Source organism: Cryptotermes secundus, unplaced genomic scaffold (assembly GCF_002891405.2).
Source record: "Cryptotermes secundus unplaced genomic scaffold, Csec_1.0 scaffold940, whole genome shotgun sequence".
NCBI lineage: Eukaryota > Metazoa > Arthropoda > Insecta > Blattodea > Kalotermitidae > Cryptotermes > Cryptotermes secundus.
In genome coordinates, this window is record NW_019730116.1 from 113142 (window position 1) to 134845 (window position 21704).

Sequence of the window (21704 nt, forward strand, 5' to 3'; positions counted from 1 at the left end):
AGTGCTCCAACAGACGATGATAGACGTGACTCGCGTAATGAAACACGACGTAAGAATGAAATATGCTGTATAATTTTAATATTTTAACACTTAACATTTATCAGTATATATGATAAATATATATTTTAGTTATTTTAGTATGTATAGACAAGGCATGCAATGAACTAGTTTGTCGTGGATTGGATCAGCACCTGAAGATGGCACATTTGTGCCGAAACATGTAGTGAGAGTGAGAAGAGGGGATAGATGAATGTATGCACTAGAAGACGGATAAAATAAATCGTGGACTTAAATCAGTGCAACAGGACGCTAAAATATAACAGTATACACTCGTGTTCATTCTAGTGAGATGCTATAAAAATACTTATTTTGTATTTACTAAATATTTGCATGCTCAGATTTGTGTTAGCCAAAAACAGTTTATTTTGTTTGTGTTTTGCATAACAGCTTACTGTTTACATGAATGATGGCAGATACGATGAATATTTCATTTTCAGATAAATGCTAGATTTGGAAATAGGTGTTGGTTTGTATTTGTATTCTCTTTGGATCCTTTAAATTTAATGTTGTTGATATGACATATTCACATTGTGCTGGCCATGGTAAGGACTTATATTTTGTATTCCTGTCTTAAATATTAGCTTCTAATATATTGAAATGTTGTGGTAAAGTAAGGGTGGCAAGCTATATCATATTGAGTTATTTCATTCTCAAAATTAAGTTAGAATAAATTACACAATGAAGAAAGTTATGCAATTAAATATACAAGTACAGCTAATGCAATTTTGTCCTAAAAACTTTTCATTTTGCAGTTGAAGAAAAGTAGAAGTGATGCAGAGGACCGTCATCGAAAATCATTGCTACCATGGCACAGAAAGAATCGCTCCAAATCGAAGGATCGTGGGGAATCAGAGTACAACAAGCTGAGGATGCTTCAACAGAAACATGACACAGAGGACACAGTGTCTGTTCGTAGTGATGTCACCAGTAGTAGATCTTCTCTTGCATCATGGGACCTTGCCTTGAGAGGATCATTCAGTAGGCAGTCTGTAACCTCAGGAGAAGGGGAGAGCTGCTGTACTCTGTGTCGTGTAATCTTGCCTGATGGTGCAACTACAGTTGTGCAGACACGAAGTAGCGAATCTGTACGTGACCTAGTACTGCGGCTGCTAGACAAGCGAGGCCTTCATTACTCTGCATTCGAAGTGTTTGATGGTACTAGTGTAAAGGTAAGTGCCAGTATTGTATCTTGGCTTTCATTCCAGGGGGATGTTTTCAAAAGTCAGTCATCAAAACTGTGTTTGGTGCTTGTAGTCGTAAGTCAGTTTACTTCATATTTCCATGTGTTAAGAGTCTGTAGATGGGGTTTGGATTGGTAATTGAACTTACTGCACACTTTTGCAACTCATTACTACACTTTACAGTTCACTGTCACACACAGACTAGTGTTCTCAATCACAGTCTTCACTGTGCTGCTGGGTAATCTCGTCCAACAGTGAATGTTCCTGGGCTCATCCTCACAGACTGGCAGCCATATCACACAAACCTCCTAGTTTTCTAACTGAAGACTACCTGTCAATCGGTCAGTTGGTTAAATCGCTGTTGGTCTTCAACACAGTCACTGCTGGCTTCAGTCTCTTTGAGACCCATGACTAAGATTTTTGTTCTGTCCTAAACCTGTGTATTTAAATCACTGTTGGTCCTCACCAACACAGTCGTTGCTGGCTTCAGTCTCTTTGAGATCCATGACTAAGATTTTTGTTCTGTCCTAAACCTGTGCGTTTAAATCACTGTTGGTCCTCACCAACACAGTCATTGCTGGCTTCAGTCTCTTTGAGATCCATGACTAAAATTTTTGTTCTGTCCTAACATTTGCATGTTTAGGAATGGAGCCTCCTCAACATGGGAGGAGTTGGTCTTTCTGTGTAGGCACGACATTAGTTGCATCATAGTGTCAGCATGGGTGTGTATCTGTGCTGTCACAGCATGCAGGTCATTATGGACTCTATGCACCCTTTAAGTAACATTTATAGAAGATATACAGAGGTTTTCTGTCAATGCAGGCTTGTGCAGCAGGTTATGTCTTGACTTACTGCAAACTGCTCCTTGTTTTGTAGCCTTGGCGCGGACCACACAGAAAACATCACTTCCAACAGCTGTGTTGTTGCATGCATGTCTTTTGCGGCCATCATATGACAGCTGCTGAGCCATTGCCTAGCAATGGGCATGTTTGCAGAGCTGTTTTCTATAATGGCTGTCTGCTGGCTTTACAATTCTGCCTTTCAGCAGACGTGCCATAATATTTTGTAGATCTAATAATCAATAATCAATAATATATTTCATTATTTTTTCTCATTTCCTTCATGAAAATGCAAGGATGGTATCTTAAAATACTCCACACCTATTTTCTTCTGTATCCTTCCCGGTTCATCATTCACAGTTATTCTCATTTCTGATGCTATATCATATACAATCGATAAGTAAATTAAGAACATATGTCCCACACATTTCATCTCTGAGCCCCCCACCCCCAATATGGCCAAGGAAAATGTCATTGCTCATTCCAGTTGTATGTGTTCATATCCACCATGATCTCATTGATTTGTTTCTTATTATGTTTAATGGCTCAATGTCAGCTGCAGGATACTCAATGCTGATTGGTAGAGTGATGAAGAACAGTAGTTTAGGATAGATCAGGAGAAAATAGTCATGGGGCCTCTTTTGAAAAACTCTTATCACGATATATTTTGATGGACTGTGTCACTCTAAGCAAATGTTTGAATAGTATTTCAGCTTGTTCACTGCTGGGAATTTAAATTAATACAAACATTTGTAATTACATGTTGGTGGTTCAAAATCCAGTTCAATGTCTGAATGGGCTCTGGCAAACTTCCCCATGCAGAACATCTTCCCTGGCTGCTGTACTGCTAGCCAAGCCCATACGACCAGGGTTGCAGCAAAAGACTGCAGATTTTCAAGTTACACAGATGGAGTTATTGGTGCAAAATCTCCATAACAATCCAGTGTCTATTGTGTGCCAATAGAGACTCTGCAGAGCGCCGAGGGCAAAGATGTCTGTGCCTATCTTATTCATGCTGTGTCCTTGGCGTAGAAAGACAAATCACCTCTCACACAGAGCATCATATTGTGAGCTGTGAACCTGTTAGTACAGTTGTGGCAGTCCTCTTTCAGCTCCATTAGGAACGAAGAGGTCATCATCACACAGTTCTAGATTAGGCACACTCGTTTAACACATGGATATTCATTATATGGAGAAGCCCCAGCTTGTGTACGCTGTGGGTACCCTATTACCATTTCACATCGTTCTATTGACTGTCCATTTTGTACCCAAGAATGCCATACCTTCCATATTGTGGTATATTACATGACATTCTGGGGGATGATCATCATAGTATGTTGAATGTTTTGGCATTTATGATCAGTATTGGGTTGTCCAAGTTGATGGGAATGAAGGATAATTTATTCAAATTTTAGATTTCCACATTCCATGTGTTTGTTTTGGAGTCTATACATGGAGCTTATGTACTTCATGCTTCCATACAGCCTGGCATACTATTTTATGCCTCATTCTTAAGTTTCCATTTATGCATGGATGTTTGGAAATGGGGGCATGCAGTAGTGTAGTGGTTGAGGGGCTATGCTACAAGCCGGGAGGTCACAGGTTCAAGTCCCGATGAGGTCATTGGATTTTTTTTCAGTTTACCTAATCCTTCCAGCCGCACTAGGCCCTGGGGTTTACTCAGCCTCTAACAGAAATGAGTACCAGGAATTAATTAAATAATTTTCCTGGGGAGTAAAGCACGGCCACTGCATAAGGCTGACAACCTTACCGCCATCTTTGAGCCAATTGTCTAGATAGTGTGGGACCCTCAACGTCTCACAACCCTATGGGCCTCCACGGCCTGGTAGAGGGATAGCTTTACTTTTTAATTACTTTATGTTTGGAAATGTGTGTCAGGTCTCTGTACAGCCTGGCATTTTATTTCATGTCTTATTCTTGTTTTTCCTCTTATGCATGTACTTTAGGACTTGCATGTCAGGGCCCTGTACAGCTTGGCTTGCTTTTCATGTCTTATTCTTGAATTTCCTTTAATGCTTGTACCTTAGGACACATATATCAGGACCCTGTACATTTTGGTATACTATTTGAAGCCTCACTTTTGAGTTTCTCATCCTGGCATATTTTATAAAGTTTAGTCATAAATTTTATACACGGGTTCTAGGACGTCAGTACTGAGCCCCAGTACAGCTTGACAGTTATGTCAGTTTTAAAGTCCTCGTTATAAATGAAAGGTGCAATTTAACTTTTTTCTGTCAATAAAATCATGTTGCATCCAGTTACCTGTATAATTTGGGTCATAGTGAATAAATTTTTAGTTTTCTGCTTAATGAAGGCAGAAATAGGCATGAAATCTGTTGTATTTGTGAGCCCATATACGAGAGTGTCCGTGAATGTCCTCCACCCCCCAATGTCCTCTCCTTTCTCAGTTACATCAGACAAAACTCTATTACTGCTGAAGTTTGTAGTTTATTGAGTGCTGTGGATGGTATTATGAATGGTCCACATTGTCGAATAACTCAAGTCTTATGGCCCCTCATCTCTAAATAAAGGTGGTTTTCTTTTCTTTTTTCAAGTTAAGCTGTATTTGCATTTTATTTTCATGCTCAGATTAGTTCCTTTTTCTCCTCAGACATATCTTCAGTGAATGAAAAAGTTAATTACATGTAACTTGGATGTCATTGAGAATGAGGTAGATTGGAACAACATCGCTAATTCAGTATAGTATGGCAAGTCAGAGTAACTGCTTACAGAATTCTCAGGCACAGAGGCTTCCCCAATGGCTGTGAAAGCATTAAAATGACAGTGCATATAATGACTGACAGTTGTAGAATGTTTTCATTCTTAGAAACATCCCAGTGTATGTGCCATGTCCCTGTATATGTGTCAGCTCATTATTGAATGCCATGTTTGTTTTTTAGATGCCTCTTTTCTGATCACAAGTTTGCCTTTAAAAATATCTGTCAGGAACATGTCTGTCCATTTTATTCAGTTTTGGTTTTATATATCTACAATGTTTTTGTTTATGCATTTTAACATTAGACTCCATTTTCCATGGGGCACGCAGTAGCGTAGTTGGTTGAGGCACAATGCTACAAGCCAGAAGGTCGCAGGATCAAATCCCGATGAGATGGATTTTTTTCAGTTTGCCTAATCCTTCCAGCCGCACTATGGCCCTGGGGTCAACTCAGCCTCTAACAGAAATGAGTACCAGGAATATTCTTGGAGGTAAAGGGTGCCGGCACGTAAGGCTGACAACCTTACTGCCGATTGTCTAGAAACTGTGGGAACCTCAAAATCTCACAACCCTATGGGCCTCCAAGGCTGGTTATGGGGATAGCTTTACCCCTCCCCCCATGTAAATCAGTGTGCACTTCAACTCCTGTGCTTGAGACCGATGAACTGGTTCTGTATCTTGCTTCAGCCACTCTCCTTGGATGAAGACTCCACGATTCTGGCGGGCAAAGAAGTTCATGTTGAGCAACGAGCTGTGTTCAGGCTTGACCTCCCTAACAGGAAGACAGTGGGTGTCAAGGCAAAAATTGACAAATCACTTGGTGAAATTCTGCGACCCATTCTGCATAAATATGGCTACAAGCTGGAGCTTGTTACATTATGTTTAGTAAGTATTATTCTTGTGTAGTAGTGTGACAGTTGTGTGATGTGTTCATCATTAAGGTCTTTTGTCATCTGTGGAACCATAGTGAGCAGTAGCATTCTTAGAATTTGATTTTTAAAGGTGTTTCAGAATAGAAATCAACAGAAGGCTCTTTTTTCATTTACATGCTCAACAGAAATTTGTGGCATTTAATATATTTCATCCTGCACAAAAATAAAATGCATTTGTCTCCTTTCTGTACCAGAGGTGCACAGATGAACTGCGGACAAAATCATGAATACAACCCTCGTGTGGAATTATGGGTAAAATTTTTATCATTAATGCAATTAAATTCCTCCGCTGCACTATCCATATTACATTTCAGCGACTATAATGAAAGTCTTGTCTGGTTCTTTCATGAAAAAGTTGCTACAGAAATGATTGAGGTTATTGTGTTGAATGAATGAATAAGGTGTGGGACAAATTGGCCCATACATTGGGTCTATCCTTGATCTGTTTTACATCCTCCTCTAGGTAACCCCTAACAGTCCAGTTCTTTGGATTAAGTGTAGTACTTTCCTTGCTAGGTGTCTTAAGTAGTTGCCTGGTTCTGTAAAATGAAGTCTCAAGTGACAAAATCATAAGTGAGCTAAAAGGCCTCAAAGTTGCACAGGATGTTCTGACACCTTCTGATGAGGTAGCTAACTAGTCGCTATTTGAAAAGATGACCTTTCAGGTGACATTGTCTTGTAAATAGTCCTTTCACCCAACTCAACTGGTTCCTATTTAGTTCTAGTAGTTCACTCATCCTCTTTACTGAGTGTTATTGAAGGAAACCATTCATGTGTCTGAGCCCTGTTACAGACTCCCAGTATTTTTTATATGCTCTGTTTATCCAGTCCATGACAACGTTCTTGGCAGCTCCTGCTGAGATGTCACATGCCAGTTGATGTCCTTTAAATTGACATTCAGATCCATTTCATGCCAACTGATTGGCAGTTTCATTGCCTTCAGTTCCCCTATGATCTGGCACCCATGTCAACTGAACTCTGTTATGTTCAGCCAGTTTCATGAGGAGTTAATGGTAGCCCCTGACAATTTTCTGATTCATCTGTTATTTGTCAGGTGCTTTAAACAAAGTCTGTGATGTTTCTTCTCCTGCCCCACTCCCCAGTAGGCCATGTCTATATTCTGTACTCTGCTTGCCTTAGTGACACATTCTTCTGCCTGGAATACTAAAGTGTGTTGTCCAAGCCTACAGCTAAGCTTCCTCCTTGTACCATAATACAAGGGTTGGATAAAAAGTAGTGGCAACACTGCTGTAACATGAAAGATGTGCGTCAGGTGGCACTAGCGCCATCTGTAGCTAATAGCAGAAGTTCAGTTGAAGTAGTGCAGTGAGTGACTCTGGTTGTGTTTCATTGAGTTGCATTGTGCATCGTCTTGAAGTGCAGGAGCCCAGTTCAAGCACCGTAATAACATGTTTATGAAACAAGAACAGTGCTCCTGGATAAAAATTGAAGTTGCACAAGGTCGTAGTTCACAAAACTGTTATCAGGGATTGCGAGAAGCATGTGGTGATGCTGCTTTGCGATATCGCACAGTGGCACAATGGGTGAAATTGTTCCGTGAAGGGAGGGATGCCATTCAGGAAAGCCATCATTCAGGATGACCCCATGTTGACAACCCCACAGTTCAGCTTCTTGCTTCTTTGCTGGATGTCGATCGTCGATGGGCTGCATGGGAGTTAGCTGCTGAGGTAGGCATATGTCACAAAACCGTGCTCCACTTTCTGCACAATATTCTTGGATACCGCAAAATTGCAGCATGTTGGGTACCCCATATAATGTCTGAGGTGCAACAATGGCAACGTTATGCAATTGCACAGTACTTGTTGGACTGGTACCAAAGGGAAGGCGACGACTTCCTTGGAAGGATCATCACTCTGGATGAAACTTGGGCTTGCTCATATGAACCTCACTTGAAGCGACAATCAAATGAATGGAAGCATCCTGGCTCTCCTCATCCAAAGAAAGTGCGCCCTACACAGAGTAATGTGAAGGTGATGTTCATTGTGGTATGACACTGATGGAGTGATGCTGCACCACACTGTACCTCAACAACAGACAGTAAACACTGCCTACTACTGCAGTTTCCTGCATAATCTTCTTCGTCCAGCACTCAGGAGAAAGCAACATCACTTGTTGGCAACAAACCCCATCACCCTTCATGAAAATGCAAGGGCTCATACTGCTGACGCTGTCAAGGATCTCCGCCGCTGGCGATGGGAGATACTGCAACATCTGCCATACTCACCTGATATGAGTCCGTGCGATTATGATTTCTTGCCAAATTGAAAGAACCACTGCAATGGACATGTTACAACACAAAATCGTAGATTATTTGTGCTGTAGGGCGGTCACTGCTGAACATCAACAGAAGTGGACGCGCTGATGGTGTACGACACCTTCCACAAATTTGGCAGAAGGTGGTACACATGGGGGGTGATTATATTGAAGTAATGTAAGAGTGTTTACCTCAGGTAGTAAAGTCATTTCAGAGCCATAGAGGTGTTGCCACTACTTTTTATCCAACCTTTGTACATACATGCTGGTCCTAGTGTCTTAATCTGTGCTGCAACTTTCTGTATACTAGGCTATCCCCTATTTCTGTCAGGTTGGAACCAGCCTTCTCATTCACTTCTGTCAGGAAATGTGACTATGAAAGGCATATTTTATATGGAGCATTCACAATGAGAGGAAACCTCAAAATGTCACAGGTAGGCTGGTTGCTTATTTGGCCTTACCCCTTGTCCAGGGTGGGGCGCAGGAACTTCCTTTTTTAGAAGTCGAATAAAAGAAAAATTATTGCTGATAGACAAAATTTATGTTTAGCTAATAAAAGAACATACTTTAAAGTTTTAAATCATGTAGTTGTAAACAAAATAGCTTGAAGGTAATGGCCACCCTTCTCTATGCACTGATGCAACCGTTTTCTGAAGTTCCCCTCTGCACGTTCCAACATGTGAACCGGAATTTGGGCTACTTCCTGCCGAATAACATTCTTCAGCTGAAGCAGGTTTGTGGGGCGATGTTTAAAAACCTCTGCCTTGAGGTATCCCCATAAGGAAAAATCAGAGGGCATTAGATCAGGTGAGTGCGCTGCCCACAGGATGTCACCTCGAAGCAAGATGAGCCGTCCAGGGAACTCTGCCCTCAAAACTGTCATCGAAGCTCGGGCTGTGTGGGCCGTGGCACCTTCCTGTTGGAACCAGACATTTCCTAGATGCATTTCTTCAAGAGCTGGTTTGAAAAAGTTTCTATTCATGTCCACATACTGCTGTGAATTGACAGTAACTGCATGATTGTCTTCTTCAAAAAAAATAAGGGCCAATAACTCCATCTCTTGACAACGCACACCATACTGTCACCTTATCGCTGTGAAGTGGCCTCTCATGGAGCTCTCTGGGATTGTTACCACTCCAGTAGCGCATATTCTGCTTGTTGACATATCCAGATAGGTGAAAATGTGCCTCATCACTAAAGAAAACAAGTGCGTCAGGGGGTGAAGTTTCCAGTAACGTTTTGCACGCCATTATTCGCTTCTGGAAATCAAGTGGTGAAATTTCTTGCACAACAACCATCTGATAGGGATGGAAATTAAGATGTTCATGAAGAATTCGGTGCATTGAACAATTGGATATGTCTAGGGCAACTGCATGTTTGGAAGCAGAGCATCTTGGAGATCTCAAAATCGACGGTCAAACTGCCTTCACATTTTCTGATGTTGTAACAGTCCATTGTCATCCTGATGATTTTTTCACCACACTCCTGGTTGTCCTAAATTTCTCTACCCATAAAACAATCAATTTTCAGATGGGAACCAGACCTCTGGGCTTAATTCTGAAGTGAGTATGGAACGCACATTGCACTGCCATGTAGGAATGGTTGTTCAAAAAATAGGCTTCGACAACAAACACACGCTGCTCACTCGTCCACCTCATGTTTCCTAATGAGGGGTATTAGACAAAAACTTCCGCGACTCCTGTGTTCACCAAGCCTATCCCCACATCTCTGCGACCGCCCCTCCCTTCACAATGCGTCTTCACAAAAAGGAAGTTTCTGCGCCGGACCCTGTACCTTCTGCTAGTGCTAGTCAGGCAGTTCTAGAAGAGGTACACAGGAAGTTATGTTCAGAGCCATTATTGAAATACCTACCCTCATTTTGTGGCATGAAACCATCTGTTCAAACAGCACAAGAAACTTAAAAGTAAAATGAGAAGGATACTCACAAGATATTAAAAAACTGCTCAGAGTGGTTACTGGTGGCCCTTAAACATGCCTTGTACCCGATTCTGCATATGTTTCTACTGCCTGTGCATTTAATTTTTTGTGCATGAACCTGTGATGGTTTTCTCCAAAATTTCACTGTGTAATCTGTATTTAATTATAAACTTTATTCTATGACCCATTTGTTTTACTAAAATGAACATTATGTTCTTGAAATTCATGCTGTCTTTGAGGAGTGAGAATCCAGAGTTTAAATTTTCCTAATGTGTTTTTACACACAACCTCCAGGAACGCAGGTGGTGGGTGAAGATGGAAGAAAATTAAAACTGAAGGTAAAGAAACATTTTCAGAAGTGAAGATACCATTTTAGAGATTTGTATGTAGATTGGTGGATACTGGTAATATTAAAATTAATTTCAAAGAAATAAGGTATGAAGGTGTGGACTGGTTTCAGCAGATTCAGCTCATTATTGAGTGACTGGCACACAGTATTGTACATTTTGTGTTCTGGAAGTACGCTGTAGCATAGTTGGTTGAGGCACTATGCTACAAGCCGGAAGGTCATGGTCATTAAATTTTTTCAATTTTTCTAATCCTTCCAGCCTCACTATGGCCATAGGGTCAACTCAGCCTCTAACAGAAATGAGTACCAGGAATATTCTTGGGGGTAAAGGGCAGCCAGTACGTAAGGCTGACAACCTTACCACCATCTATGAGCCGACTGTCTAGAAAATGTGGGAACCTCAACATTTCACAACCCTATGGGCCTCCAAGGCCTGTTACAGGGATAGCTTTACTTTTTTTCTCTCTCTCTCTCTCTTATAAATGCAGATCATTTCTTGAACGGGTGAGTAACTATCAACTTCTGTTGACCCTGCAGTGTAGTTACTTACAGGATGATGTCCTGTTTTGTGTTCACAGATGAGTGAAAACGAAGTTGTGGAGATTAGTGCACCTGTCATATCAGTAGACAGTCAGCGTCTACAGGTGCTTACAAGAAGTGCAGAAGGTAGAATACTTTTATTATCGTGAATCTTCTACAGTTTCCAAGTTGTGTTGCCTTATAGTATAGCCTTCTTTATTCCTCTCTGCTCTCCTCCTACACTTATGTCTATTCTTGGTCTCCCCAAAGGTCACTTATTCAACATCTCCATTTTGTGCTGTCAGAGGAAGTATGTTGTCCATGTATAACACATTTCCACAAGACAGTGTCCTTAATTTTGCAAGGTATTTTTGTAGTGTCCCGCATTTGAGATCTTATTCAGTTGACAGTTCACAAGTTATTTGAATTTTTGAAATTATGGATGAACTCCATCACCTGTGTATTACATTCACCACTTAGAGGCTACTGTACCCAGTTATCTTGATTAAATGATACTATCGATTTCAATTTATCACTATATTTCTTTAATTATATACCTGTATGTGTTGTCTGCAGTCGACAGATTTTTTCTTGTATTATTCTGTACTGCCTTTTTTCCATTACATACGTAGTGTGTTCAAAAAGTATCGAACCTTTGGTCGGCAGAAATACATTTATTGATTTGGAGGTACAAAACCCTAATCCCCTTCAAAGTAGTCTCCTTGGTAATGCACACACTTCTCCCCGCGCTTCCACCATTTTTGGAAACACTTCTGGAACGCATCTTTTGGAATGGTGATCAGCCAGGCCGTCACATTCCTCGTGATGTGTTCTCTTGACTCAAATCGGGTTCCTTTCAGCGACATTTTCAGCTTGGGAAATAGCCGAAAGTCACATAGAGCCATGTCAGGGGAATAGGGAGCCTGACGAACCACAGGGATGTTGTGTTTGGCGACAAAAGTCTGAATCAGATGTGCAGTTTCGGCACGAATTTCGCAGACACTCTCCTCATGCCCAAATCCTCAGTCAAAATTGAATGTACCGATCCAATGCTTACCCCTATCTCATTCACAAGTTCTCAGACTATGATACGACGGTCCTCCATGACCAAAGCCCGCACTTGCTCAATGACATTCTCATTTTGGCTTGTTGAGGGTCTGCCTGAACGCGGTTCGCTGTCCACTGATGTGCAGCCATCTTTGAAGCGGTTGTACCACTCCTTTATCCGTGAGTTGCTCCTGGCATCATCCCCAAAAGCCTGTTGAATCTTGCGAATGGTTTCCACTTGGGTATCACCAAGCTTTTGGCAAAATTTGATGCAGTATCACTGCTCATGTTGTTCCGTCATTTTACACCTTACTGGAATCCGACGAGCGCTCACTACACGTCCTCACTCATAAGCCAACTGCCAGCTACTGATGCTTTCTGCGGGCGGGATAAAATGCACGACTGCACATGAATGTCCCCTCCACATATCCACCGAAGGGAGCCTCCAGCGCTTCATTGGTTTACGCGGGAAAAAAGAAGGCTCGATAATTTTTTAACACACCACGTACACAAGTAGGGGGAAAATTATTTAATTTATTTAGAGAACAACAGATGTTTAAATAATGAAGACTTATTATTTTAAGTCCTTGCTGTGTTATTTTGGATACCTTAGTGATAAATTTTATTGAAGATCTTAAAATCCCTCCTCCGCTGACATACCTTAATGCTGTGTGCATTTATGTTACAGTGAACATTACAAAGTTTGGTGACTTAACATAATCACCAATGGTTCTGTAAAATGACTACATGAATAGGTGAATGTAGTAAATATATTAAGTATTTCTAACATTCATCTGCGATTTTATAAAATTGGTGTCCTTCTATCATGAAAATGATTCATTTGTGGAAAAGTGGTTGGTGCCATCTACATGAACAATAGATTACTCATTGCGAACCAGTATTTCTGCCCTTTGCTGTCTAGTTGCCACATGCAGTTCGAAAATGAACATTTCAGTTATGAGGTTCTGTAATTTCATATTTAATTAGACCAATCCCTTTTCTCTGTTCAAAATGCTGCAGTTAGAAGTGATCAGTGCTAATGTTAATGATAAGATGTGTGGGAATATATGGAAGAGTGAGTAGTGGAGAGACTTTCTCTGGGTGCAAAGCAGTCAGGATGTTAAACTGATAGCTTGCTTCCTTCTAGTGCTAAGGCTGCTTGGAGCTATATGTCCATTCCCCCATACATCTTAATACTCCGGTGCTTCATTAATTAAGCACAAGGAAAAGCTTACCTTCCTTTGCCATTCAATATTTGTGTAAGTGCCAATACAGCAAGATGTGTAGACTCTATGGTGAAAGCTTGTGAAACATGAGTTAAGCTGAGGAGCTTTGCATCAACAGTGGAATGCTTGCCTTAAATGTGGGAAATTTTTAGTTCAAAGCAAGTAACCATACATCATGACTGGGAATTATCATGATCTTAACCATACCCTCTAGATGACAGCTGCTTGCATCCATATCACTTATATCTCACCAGTCATATTTATTGTAACATTTTACAATCTTCCAAATAACCCCAGTAGTTTGTAGAGTGAAGAATAAGAGTCATCCTAAATAGGAAATGCACATTACACATTGCTGTCAGCTCTAACTTCTTTGATTACAATTATTGCATAATAGCTGTGGCTGTGATTGTTGTCATTGAAAATATAAATTGTCTAAATTTTACATTTTCTGCTAGTCTAAATAAAAATAGAAGTTCTAAGCAGCATTTATGTTTTCAGCTTGGAAAAATGAGGTGGCACATACTGTGGCATCACAGCATAGATTGAAGGTTGCAGGTCCAACATTGGATGAAATCACAAATCGGGTATTTGAGGAGTTGTTGCAAGGGAAGGCTACTGAGACCACTCATACAGCATCAGATCAAGGATCTATCAGGGTACGGAATTTAAATCAGTTGTAGTATTGGCTTTTTCTTTTGTTTTATACAATACTTTGCATGGGGAAATCAAAGATACAAATGATAATTCTCATTGGAAAACTTAAGGGGAAATGCCACAGAAGACTTAGGCATAGATAGGAATATAATATTTAAATAGATAACAGAGAAATAATTTCTAAGGTATGATAGGATTCAGCTGGCTCAAGACAGGAACCACTATTACACTTTTGTATATATCATCACATGTCAGGTGGTACGTGTGATGAAATGACAGGTTCTAGTTCGGATGATTGGATTTATTAACATTTCAGTTACACACTCTCTCTTAATTACACTTAGATACAGGCAACACAGCACTATCGCTGATGTACACACTTTCCAGTTCACCATTGCACATGCACTAGGATTCTCAGTCTTCACTAGCCATCTCCTAGCAACGGATCTCAACCCAGAAACTATCGCTTCAAATCACTACAAATATTACACATAAAATCTTCCAGTCATGCCTTAAATCTTCACAGGCCAACTTCCTGTATTCTTCTGTACTCCTGATTCCACTTCACTCCGTTCACATGCTTCTGCCACTACTATTTCTCTCGTAACTCTCAGAACACAGGACAATGTCACACACACTCACTGTCACTTCTGCTTCCCACTTGATCTTTTCTCATGCTTCTGCCACTACTGTCTCTCTTGTAACTCATAACTGCTCTACTGAACTTTGTCACTCACTCATATAGCCGAGGGACTGACATCGACCAACAGTAAACACATATCACATGATCCCCATTCACTGTTGCTGTGGGATGTCACCGCACATCTGCAAGCTAACAGACACGCAGGAAACATGTCATGTGATGGCCATGTACTGTTTGTTGTCTGATGTCACAGCACGCACATTGCGTAACAGTGGTCTGTCTGTGGACATAGAAAACACTGTTCCTGTACTGTTGCCCATGGGTGTGTTGTGGGTGTTGTCTAGCAACAGCCGATGTTTACAGATTCACTGCTTAGCAACAGGTCCATATGCCACAATATGATAATGTACCTTAGCTTCCATAAATACAGGGAATTTGTATTTCAGCTGAGTATCTCTGCACCATGAAGTGAAGTCAGTACACTAATTCAATAAGTATAATATGTAGACACATGTAGATTTAAATTTAAAAAAAAATAATTTTAAGTTTAAATCGACGAGTGTATATTAACAGAGATTTTAAACATAACTGACAAATCAGCAAGGGGATTCTTGTATATCGGGACCAATTAAAATGCAGCCATGACAATTGAGAAAGCTGGTGTTTTTATATTTTAAATTACATGCAGTGTAACAGCTACGTAAACGAAATACACCTGATGATGGCCAGTTATGGCCGAAACATGTACTGTGTAAGAAGAAAGACAAAGAACTACAATAAATTGTTGCATTTACGACGGTATTTATATTATACATATAGAAGTGTAGAGTGCAACAGGATGCCTAAATATAATACACTAATTCAATTTTGCAGTATATCAATGATATACCTACAGGCCATATGTGGCCTGCCAGACTTTATAATGGAGCATGCATTTGAATTCTGCTAACAAAAATCTATAAGTATTGACTTTAAAATAATATATGCACACTTTTCAAATCAGAACCTAAAGTACGAGGGTCGTACTGAAACTCATGAGCAACAATTTTTTGGAAAGTAACATGCTTTATTATTGACAAACCAAATACACCACCTCAATCTACAGACCTTTCTTTATTTTTCCACATAATCGTCACTTCTTTATACGCATTTCTCCCAGCGTTCTGGGAGTTTGAAAATTCCCCTTCTGTAAAATTCCATTCCAGCCATCCGAAGACACTGACGCACTGCTTTCTGAATTGCCTCCCTTGTCTCAAAACGTTCACGCAGCTGATCCTTCACAAATCCGAAAAGATGGTAGTCGGAGGGTGCCAGATCAGGGCTATAGGAGGGGTGTGGAAGAACTTCCCACCCCATCTTTGCAATTGCTTCCAATGTGAGGCCAGTGGCATGGGGGTGAGGTTGTCATGCAGGATGATGTTTTGTCCCGGACGTTTATTGCACAGTGCACAACGGAGCTTGTGCAGTGTCTCGACATAACGAGCAGCATTGATGGTTTGCCCATGTTCCAGGAATTCAGCCAGAATAAACCCCTCTGCATCCCAGAAGACCATGCCCATCACCTTCACAGCTGATGGCACTGTCTTGGCCTTCTTTTTTGATGGAAAATGCAAATGGTGCCATTCCATACTCTGTTTTACAATGGATAATACCATCTAGCAGAGTGTACCAGTACTAGTGCCACATGCTTGTTTGAACTTTACACAATTACATCACTTGGAAATACTGTCACTCTCTCTCCATTTTTTATATATGTTATTAGTACCTGTAATGTGCATACATTTTGGGGGAAATTCTGTAGATATCTATTGCATAAAAGTTTCCACTGGATACAGTCCTCCCATATCTCCAAATGTGAAACGTTAGTCCAGCCTCTCTTCATCCTTCCAACAATTTCCAGGTCTTGTTTCTTTCTTTTGGATTCAAGTTTTCTTTTTGTTTCTTTGTGCACTTGCTGATTCATCTTATTCTCTTAACTCTTCCATTGCCTTTCCCAAATATTCTTGTAGATGAAGAATTATGTATGTAGCCAACCACAGTAATACTTATTTCCATATTTATATTAAAAATATAATAATGAAAAAACTTTGACAGATGTAGTTCGTGATTTTAATACTCAACAGTGGACTGTCAAAATTGGCAAATTCTGTGTAACTTTTTACTGTCCCTCTTGTCACTTTTTATTTGAAAGAAGTAATTTGTTAATTCTCTGTTTATTATGAAATTGTGATTGATTTATACATTTCCAGTCAGAAGATTGGGGCTCAGAACATTCTTCAGGAATCTTTGGACGCTTCCTTAGGAGGGACTCAGCCCTTCTGGATAAAGTAAGGGTATGTAGAGGTCCATTATATTATGCCAGTAGAGTGGGTAACACTTAGTTGTTTTCCCTGAAACAGTTTTCCTGTATTTTCTTTGTTACTATTAACTGTAGGATTGATTCTCCAGAATCTGTCAGCCATATATGTTTCATCTGTATACATTTTATGCAATTCTCATAAAGAATACCTATGCAGAAACCACCTTCTCAGGTATGAAGGTACCACCATCTTGGAGTCCACATTATTAATCCCTTGAACCCTTCTTTTCTGAGTGCAGTGCTCAACCAAAGAACTGAATAATTGAATAAGCACCTGAAGATGGCACTTTTGTGCCAAAACATGTAGTGCGGGAGAAAGGAGTGAGGTAGATAAGTGTATGCACTAAAAGACAGTGAAATAAATCATGGACAAAGAACTACCCTTAAAATGGACACCATGATTCTTAGAGCTCAAACAGCTGGTGCAGGATTATTAGAATTATCAATATTTTGTGGTAAACATGTAGTTTGTCCAGAGTTTCTAAAATCACCCACAGTTTGATTGGTGCTGCCATCTGTGCAAGATATCCTTAACTGTGTTGTCCAGTTTCAAATAAAGAATTAGTTTACCTTGGTGTTACATGACACGACCATTTACTGCTACAAGCTATGCTTACATTTGGTTCCAAGAGATTAAGAAGTCCTGGAACACTGGATAATGACTTGTTCAAATTTAGGTGGTTCCTAGAATTAATTAATTTATAACTTTATCTTGCAGGAATCACGAGTCAAAGGCAAGAAAGCTTTTGGAATCAGTAAACATGTTGGAGATGAAAGTGAGGCAAAAGTTGTACCCACCTCACATCCAAAACCACCTCTTATCACCAAATGGAAAGTTGGTGTCAAGCTTCAAGGACGTTCTGAGAGTGATGGTGAGAATAATAATAGTGAAACATAGAATTATCAGTTGGTATGCTGTTGTTAGTATAGCCAAGTAACACAAAGGTAACATTTCCAAGTACATATACAGGGTGGGGCGCAGATACTTCCTTTTTTTGAAGGCGAATAAAAGAAAAATTATTGCTGATAGACAAAATTTATATTTAGCTAATGAAAGAACATACTTTAAAGTTTTAAATCATGTAGTTTTAAACAAAATATCTTGAAGGTGGTGGCCACCGTTCTCTATGCACTGATGCAACCGTTTTCTGAAGTTCCCCTCTGCACATTCCAACATGTGCACCAGAATTTGGGCTACTTCCTGCCGAATAACATTCTTCAGCTGAAGCAGGTTTGTGGGGCTGTGTTTAAAAACCTCTGCCTTGAGGTATAGCCATAATGTTAAACATCTTATGTGACAGTGTTTCCTGCTTGTAGTGCTGTGCCTCTGAAGATGATTCTTTTGAATCGAAACATGTAAGGCGAATGAAGACTGAAGTGTTGTAGACCTGTGTGTCATACTGGACTGAAAGTTGTCTACTTTGTTTCCAATAACATTTCGCATGCCGTTATTCAGTTCTGTAAATCACGTGGTGACAATTCTTGCACAATAACCATCTTATAGGGATGGAAATTAAGATGTTCGTGAAGAATTCGGCGCATTGAACAATTGGATATGTCTAGGGCAACTGCATGTTTGTGAGCGGAGCATCTTGGAGATCTTAAAATCAAGTGTCGAACTGCCTCCACGTTTTCTGGCATCATAACAGTCCGTTGTCATCCTGATGATTTTTTCACCACACTCCTGGTTGTCCTAAAGTTCTCTGTCCACAAAACAATCGATTTCCGGTTGGGAACCGGACCTCTGGGCTTAATTCCGACGTGAGTATGGAACGCTTGCTGCACTGCCGTGTAGGGATGGTTGTTCGAAAAATAGGCTTTGACAGCAAACGCATGCTGCGCGCTCGTCCACCTCATGTTTCCTACTGAGGGGTATTAGACAGAAACTTCCGCAACTGCTGCGTTCGCCAAGCCTATCCCCACTTTTCTGCAACCTCCCCTCCCTTCACAATGCGTCTTCACAAAAAGGAAGTTTCTGCACCCCACCCTGTACTTGGTATTATTGTAGCATAAATTTAACTTAGCTTCTGTATGTGTCCCATCAAAATGCCATTTAATGTGGTTTCGCATTACAGAACTGTATGAAGGTCTGAAACGTGCACAGAGGAGCAGATTAGAAGATCAAAGAGGAACAGAAATAAACTTTGAACTTCCAGACTTTTTGAAGGTAAGAAAGCTATATTGAAGATAATGGGACGAACTATCATCTTTTTTAATGATAACAAAAGGCGGTTTGCTCTTTCCTTTAAAAGTTATGGCCCGTTGTTGCTACTACATATAAATATTACTGTTCAGTCGCTGGCTTTGGTATTAGCATTGCCAACCCTTTTAAGTTCTACTATTGAAATAGTACTTTATTTTCCTTATCTCTATATAAAATTTCAGCATTGAGTCTTGACATCTTTCAGGACAAGGAGAATGCTCCTCAAACTGGTAAAAAGTTTCGAAAACTTAGAAGAGGTGAAGAAAATACGTCCAAGGTCTGTGAGCCATCAGAACTACACCCAGAGTCTCAGCATGCAAGTAACAGTCAAGAGAGATTGCCAGCAGGAACAAGTGGAACCAGATGTGGTTACCATACTGACAGGACTACACCAGGTGCTCTGGTAACTCGTTTATTAGATCAGAGTTTTGTAGCAGAAGGTGTGATTCCCTCTCCTCACCAGGCTGAAGAGTACTTTTTAGGACACCGACCAGACCCAAACAAACTGGATAAGACACATCATGGTGACATTTCAGGAGCTGGATCATCACTTGAGAACACATTAGTAGAACTTAATCCACTGGAAGCAACCTTAACCTGTGTAGATTCTAGAGATGAGGTGAATCAGGGTTTGAATCGTTTGCACCAACATAGTGAACCCCCACCTTTGCCCCCCAAACCTAAGCATCTTCCTCTAAAAACATCCATGTGGGAATCCAGCAGTAATGCATCGGGTTCTACCAACCCCTCTACCTTTAGAGCACCTGGAGACAGTGCCAACTCCAGGTTCCTAAGACCCACAGAAGTAAAAAGGGATGTCAGAGTTTGTAGAAGCCGAAGAACTGTATACCTTGATCAACCCAGCAGCAGTTTTGTCTGATTTAGCATATGCTTGTAGATTTTCAATATGGCTAGTTTGATACATGGTATCATTTGACATAATTTACTTTGTATTTGTTATTAGAGGGGCACACAGTAGCATTGTTGGTTGAGGCACTGTGCTACAAGCCGGAAGGTCGCAGGTTCAAGTCCTGATGAGGTGGATTTTTTTCAATTGACCTAATCCTTCCAGCCACAATATGGCCCTGGGGCTAACTCAGCCTCTAACAGAAATGAGTACCAGGAATGTTCCTGGGGGTAAAAGATGGCCGGTACATAAAGGCTGACAACCTCACCGCCATCTGTGAGCCAATTGTCTAGATAATATGGGACCCTTAACATCTCACAACTGTATGGGCCTCAGTTGCCTGTCACAAGGATAGCTTTACCTGCTTGTCATCAGTAGTTCATTGAAATACTTCCAGCTATGAGATACATGCCCAAGCCATACCTGGTAACTTGTATCAACTTGAATATCACTTTACCACTGATGAAGATGAACAAAAATGAAATTACAGAGTAATATTTTTGGCTGGTCTCATTTCAATACACAGCAGCTGTTGTACATATCATTTAATTGCTGAGAGTAATGTAAGTATTGTACAAGAAAGGACTGATAGGGAAACCAATTTTTGTATCTTTTAATACAACTTGTATAGGACTGTAACCATATTTGTGAAACTGCTTGTAATGCAAAACCAGTCAAACTGGTTTCTTCTCAGCCTATTTTCAGTGTATATAAGAATGTTTAAATATTCTTACAAAATGCTTCCTCATACCTGTGATACAGTCATTTACAGTGTGTCTGGTGAATGGTTTGGTAAAGGTTTTCACAGGACCAAAAATGCTTTGAAGTCTTCTCAAGAATTCAGCCACATTAATGTGGAATATGTTCTGATGTTGTTTGAATACAATACATTGGGCACATAGACTGCACTATCAACATGAAATTTAGGGGGCAAGCATGACATACATCTCTTCCAGCCTAGTAAATCTGCTACAGCTGACCATCACAGATGCTTCCAGAAAAGCTCAGTACTAGTCAGAACTGTGGAATATATGGATTGTGTGGTGAGAGAGGTTTCACTCTGTTGGTCGTACTTCAGCAACTGAATCATTTATATTCTTCTACATTCCAAGTTAACGCAGCATTGAACTAGGTCGGCTGCAAGACGAGTGACTGCCATGATGTTACTGTCACTTCCAGGCTAAGAAATATTTAGTTATGTCACGTATAGGATGGGTTATAAGGTATGTGCAAGTAGGCCTCTGTATATATACTTCAGCTGTTTTATGCCACATATCATGAGTATCCCTGATGATGCAGATAGACATCCTTCAGAACATCAGAATTTTATTCTAAATCAGTGTGGTTGATCTTAACAAGGCTCGTATGCCAGTGATTTGGTCATGTGACTTCAGTTTCAAATGTTCAAAAGCATACAGATCAATGACTTTGCCTTAAGTCCTTCAAAGGCATTAAAAAAGGAAAGGATAAAGATAGTATGTGAAGTGAAATAAGTAAGTTGGTATTTAAATATATTTCCCAGTAAACCAACGATAATGGTTTATAGCTTGTAATTTGAGATGTTCTTATTGTATGAACAGGTACAGTAATTTAATGGCTCATTTCCAAGATAGTGGAATGGTTTCAGCATATCTGATGCTACTGGATATTTATGTTGATGGAATGTTTACAATTTATCTTCACCATAAATTTTCAGAATTTTTCATAGGAACTGTAGAAGGATGGGTATATAGGATGGGTCAATAGGTGCAGTGTTATGGGGTAATAATATGCTAACATCAGGGTGCGTGCTACATACGAACAATTAATTACCACATACTGGGCATGCATGGG

The 21704-nt window shown here is 40.2% G+C and overlaps 1 protein-coding gene across 2 annotated transcripts in view; it reads left to right on the forward strand.

The window, feature by feature from the left end:
* Window positions 1–20004, forward strand: part of LOC111866258 (regulator of G-protein signaling loco) — a 68837-nt gene extending 48833 nt beyond the window's left edge. For both annotated transcript variants that reach the window (XM_023855037.2, XM_023855038.2), the window contains 8 exons: window positions 813–1229; window positions 5505–5702; window positions 10889–10976; window positions 13604–13761; window positions 16652–16735; window positions 17480–17633; window positions 18837–18928; window positions 19170–20004. In XM_023855037.2, coding sequence (XP_023710805.1) covers window positions 813–1229; window positions 5505–5702; window positions 10889–10976; window positions 13604–13761; window positions 16652–16735; window positions 17480–17633; window positions 18837–18928; window positions 19170–19844 — 1866 coding nt within the window. In that variant the 3' untranslated portion in view covers window positions 19845–20004. The remainder of the gene's footprint in view (window positions 1–812; window positions 1230–5504; window positions 5703–10888; window positions 10977–13603; window positions 13762–16651; window positions 16736–17479; window positions 17634–18836; window positions 18929–19169) is intronic.
* Window positions 20005–21704: the final 1700 nt, after the last annotated feature.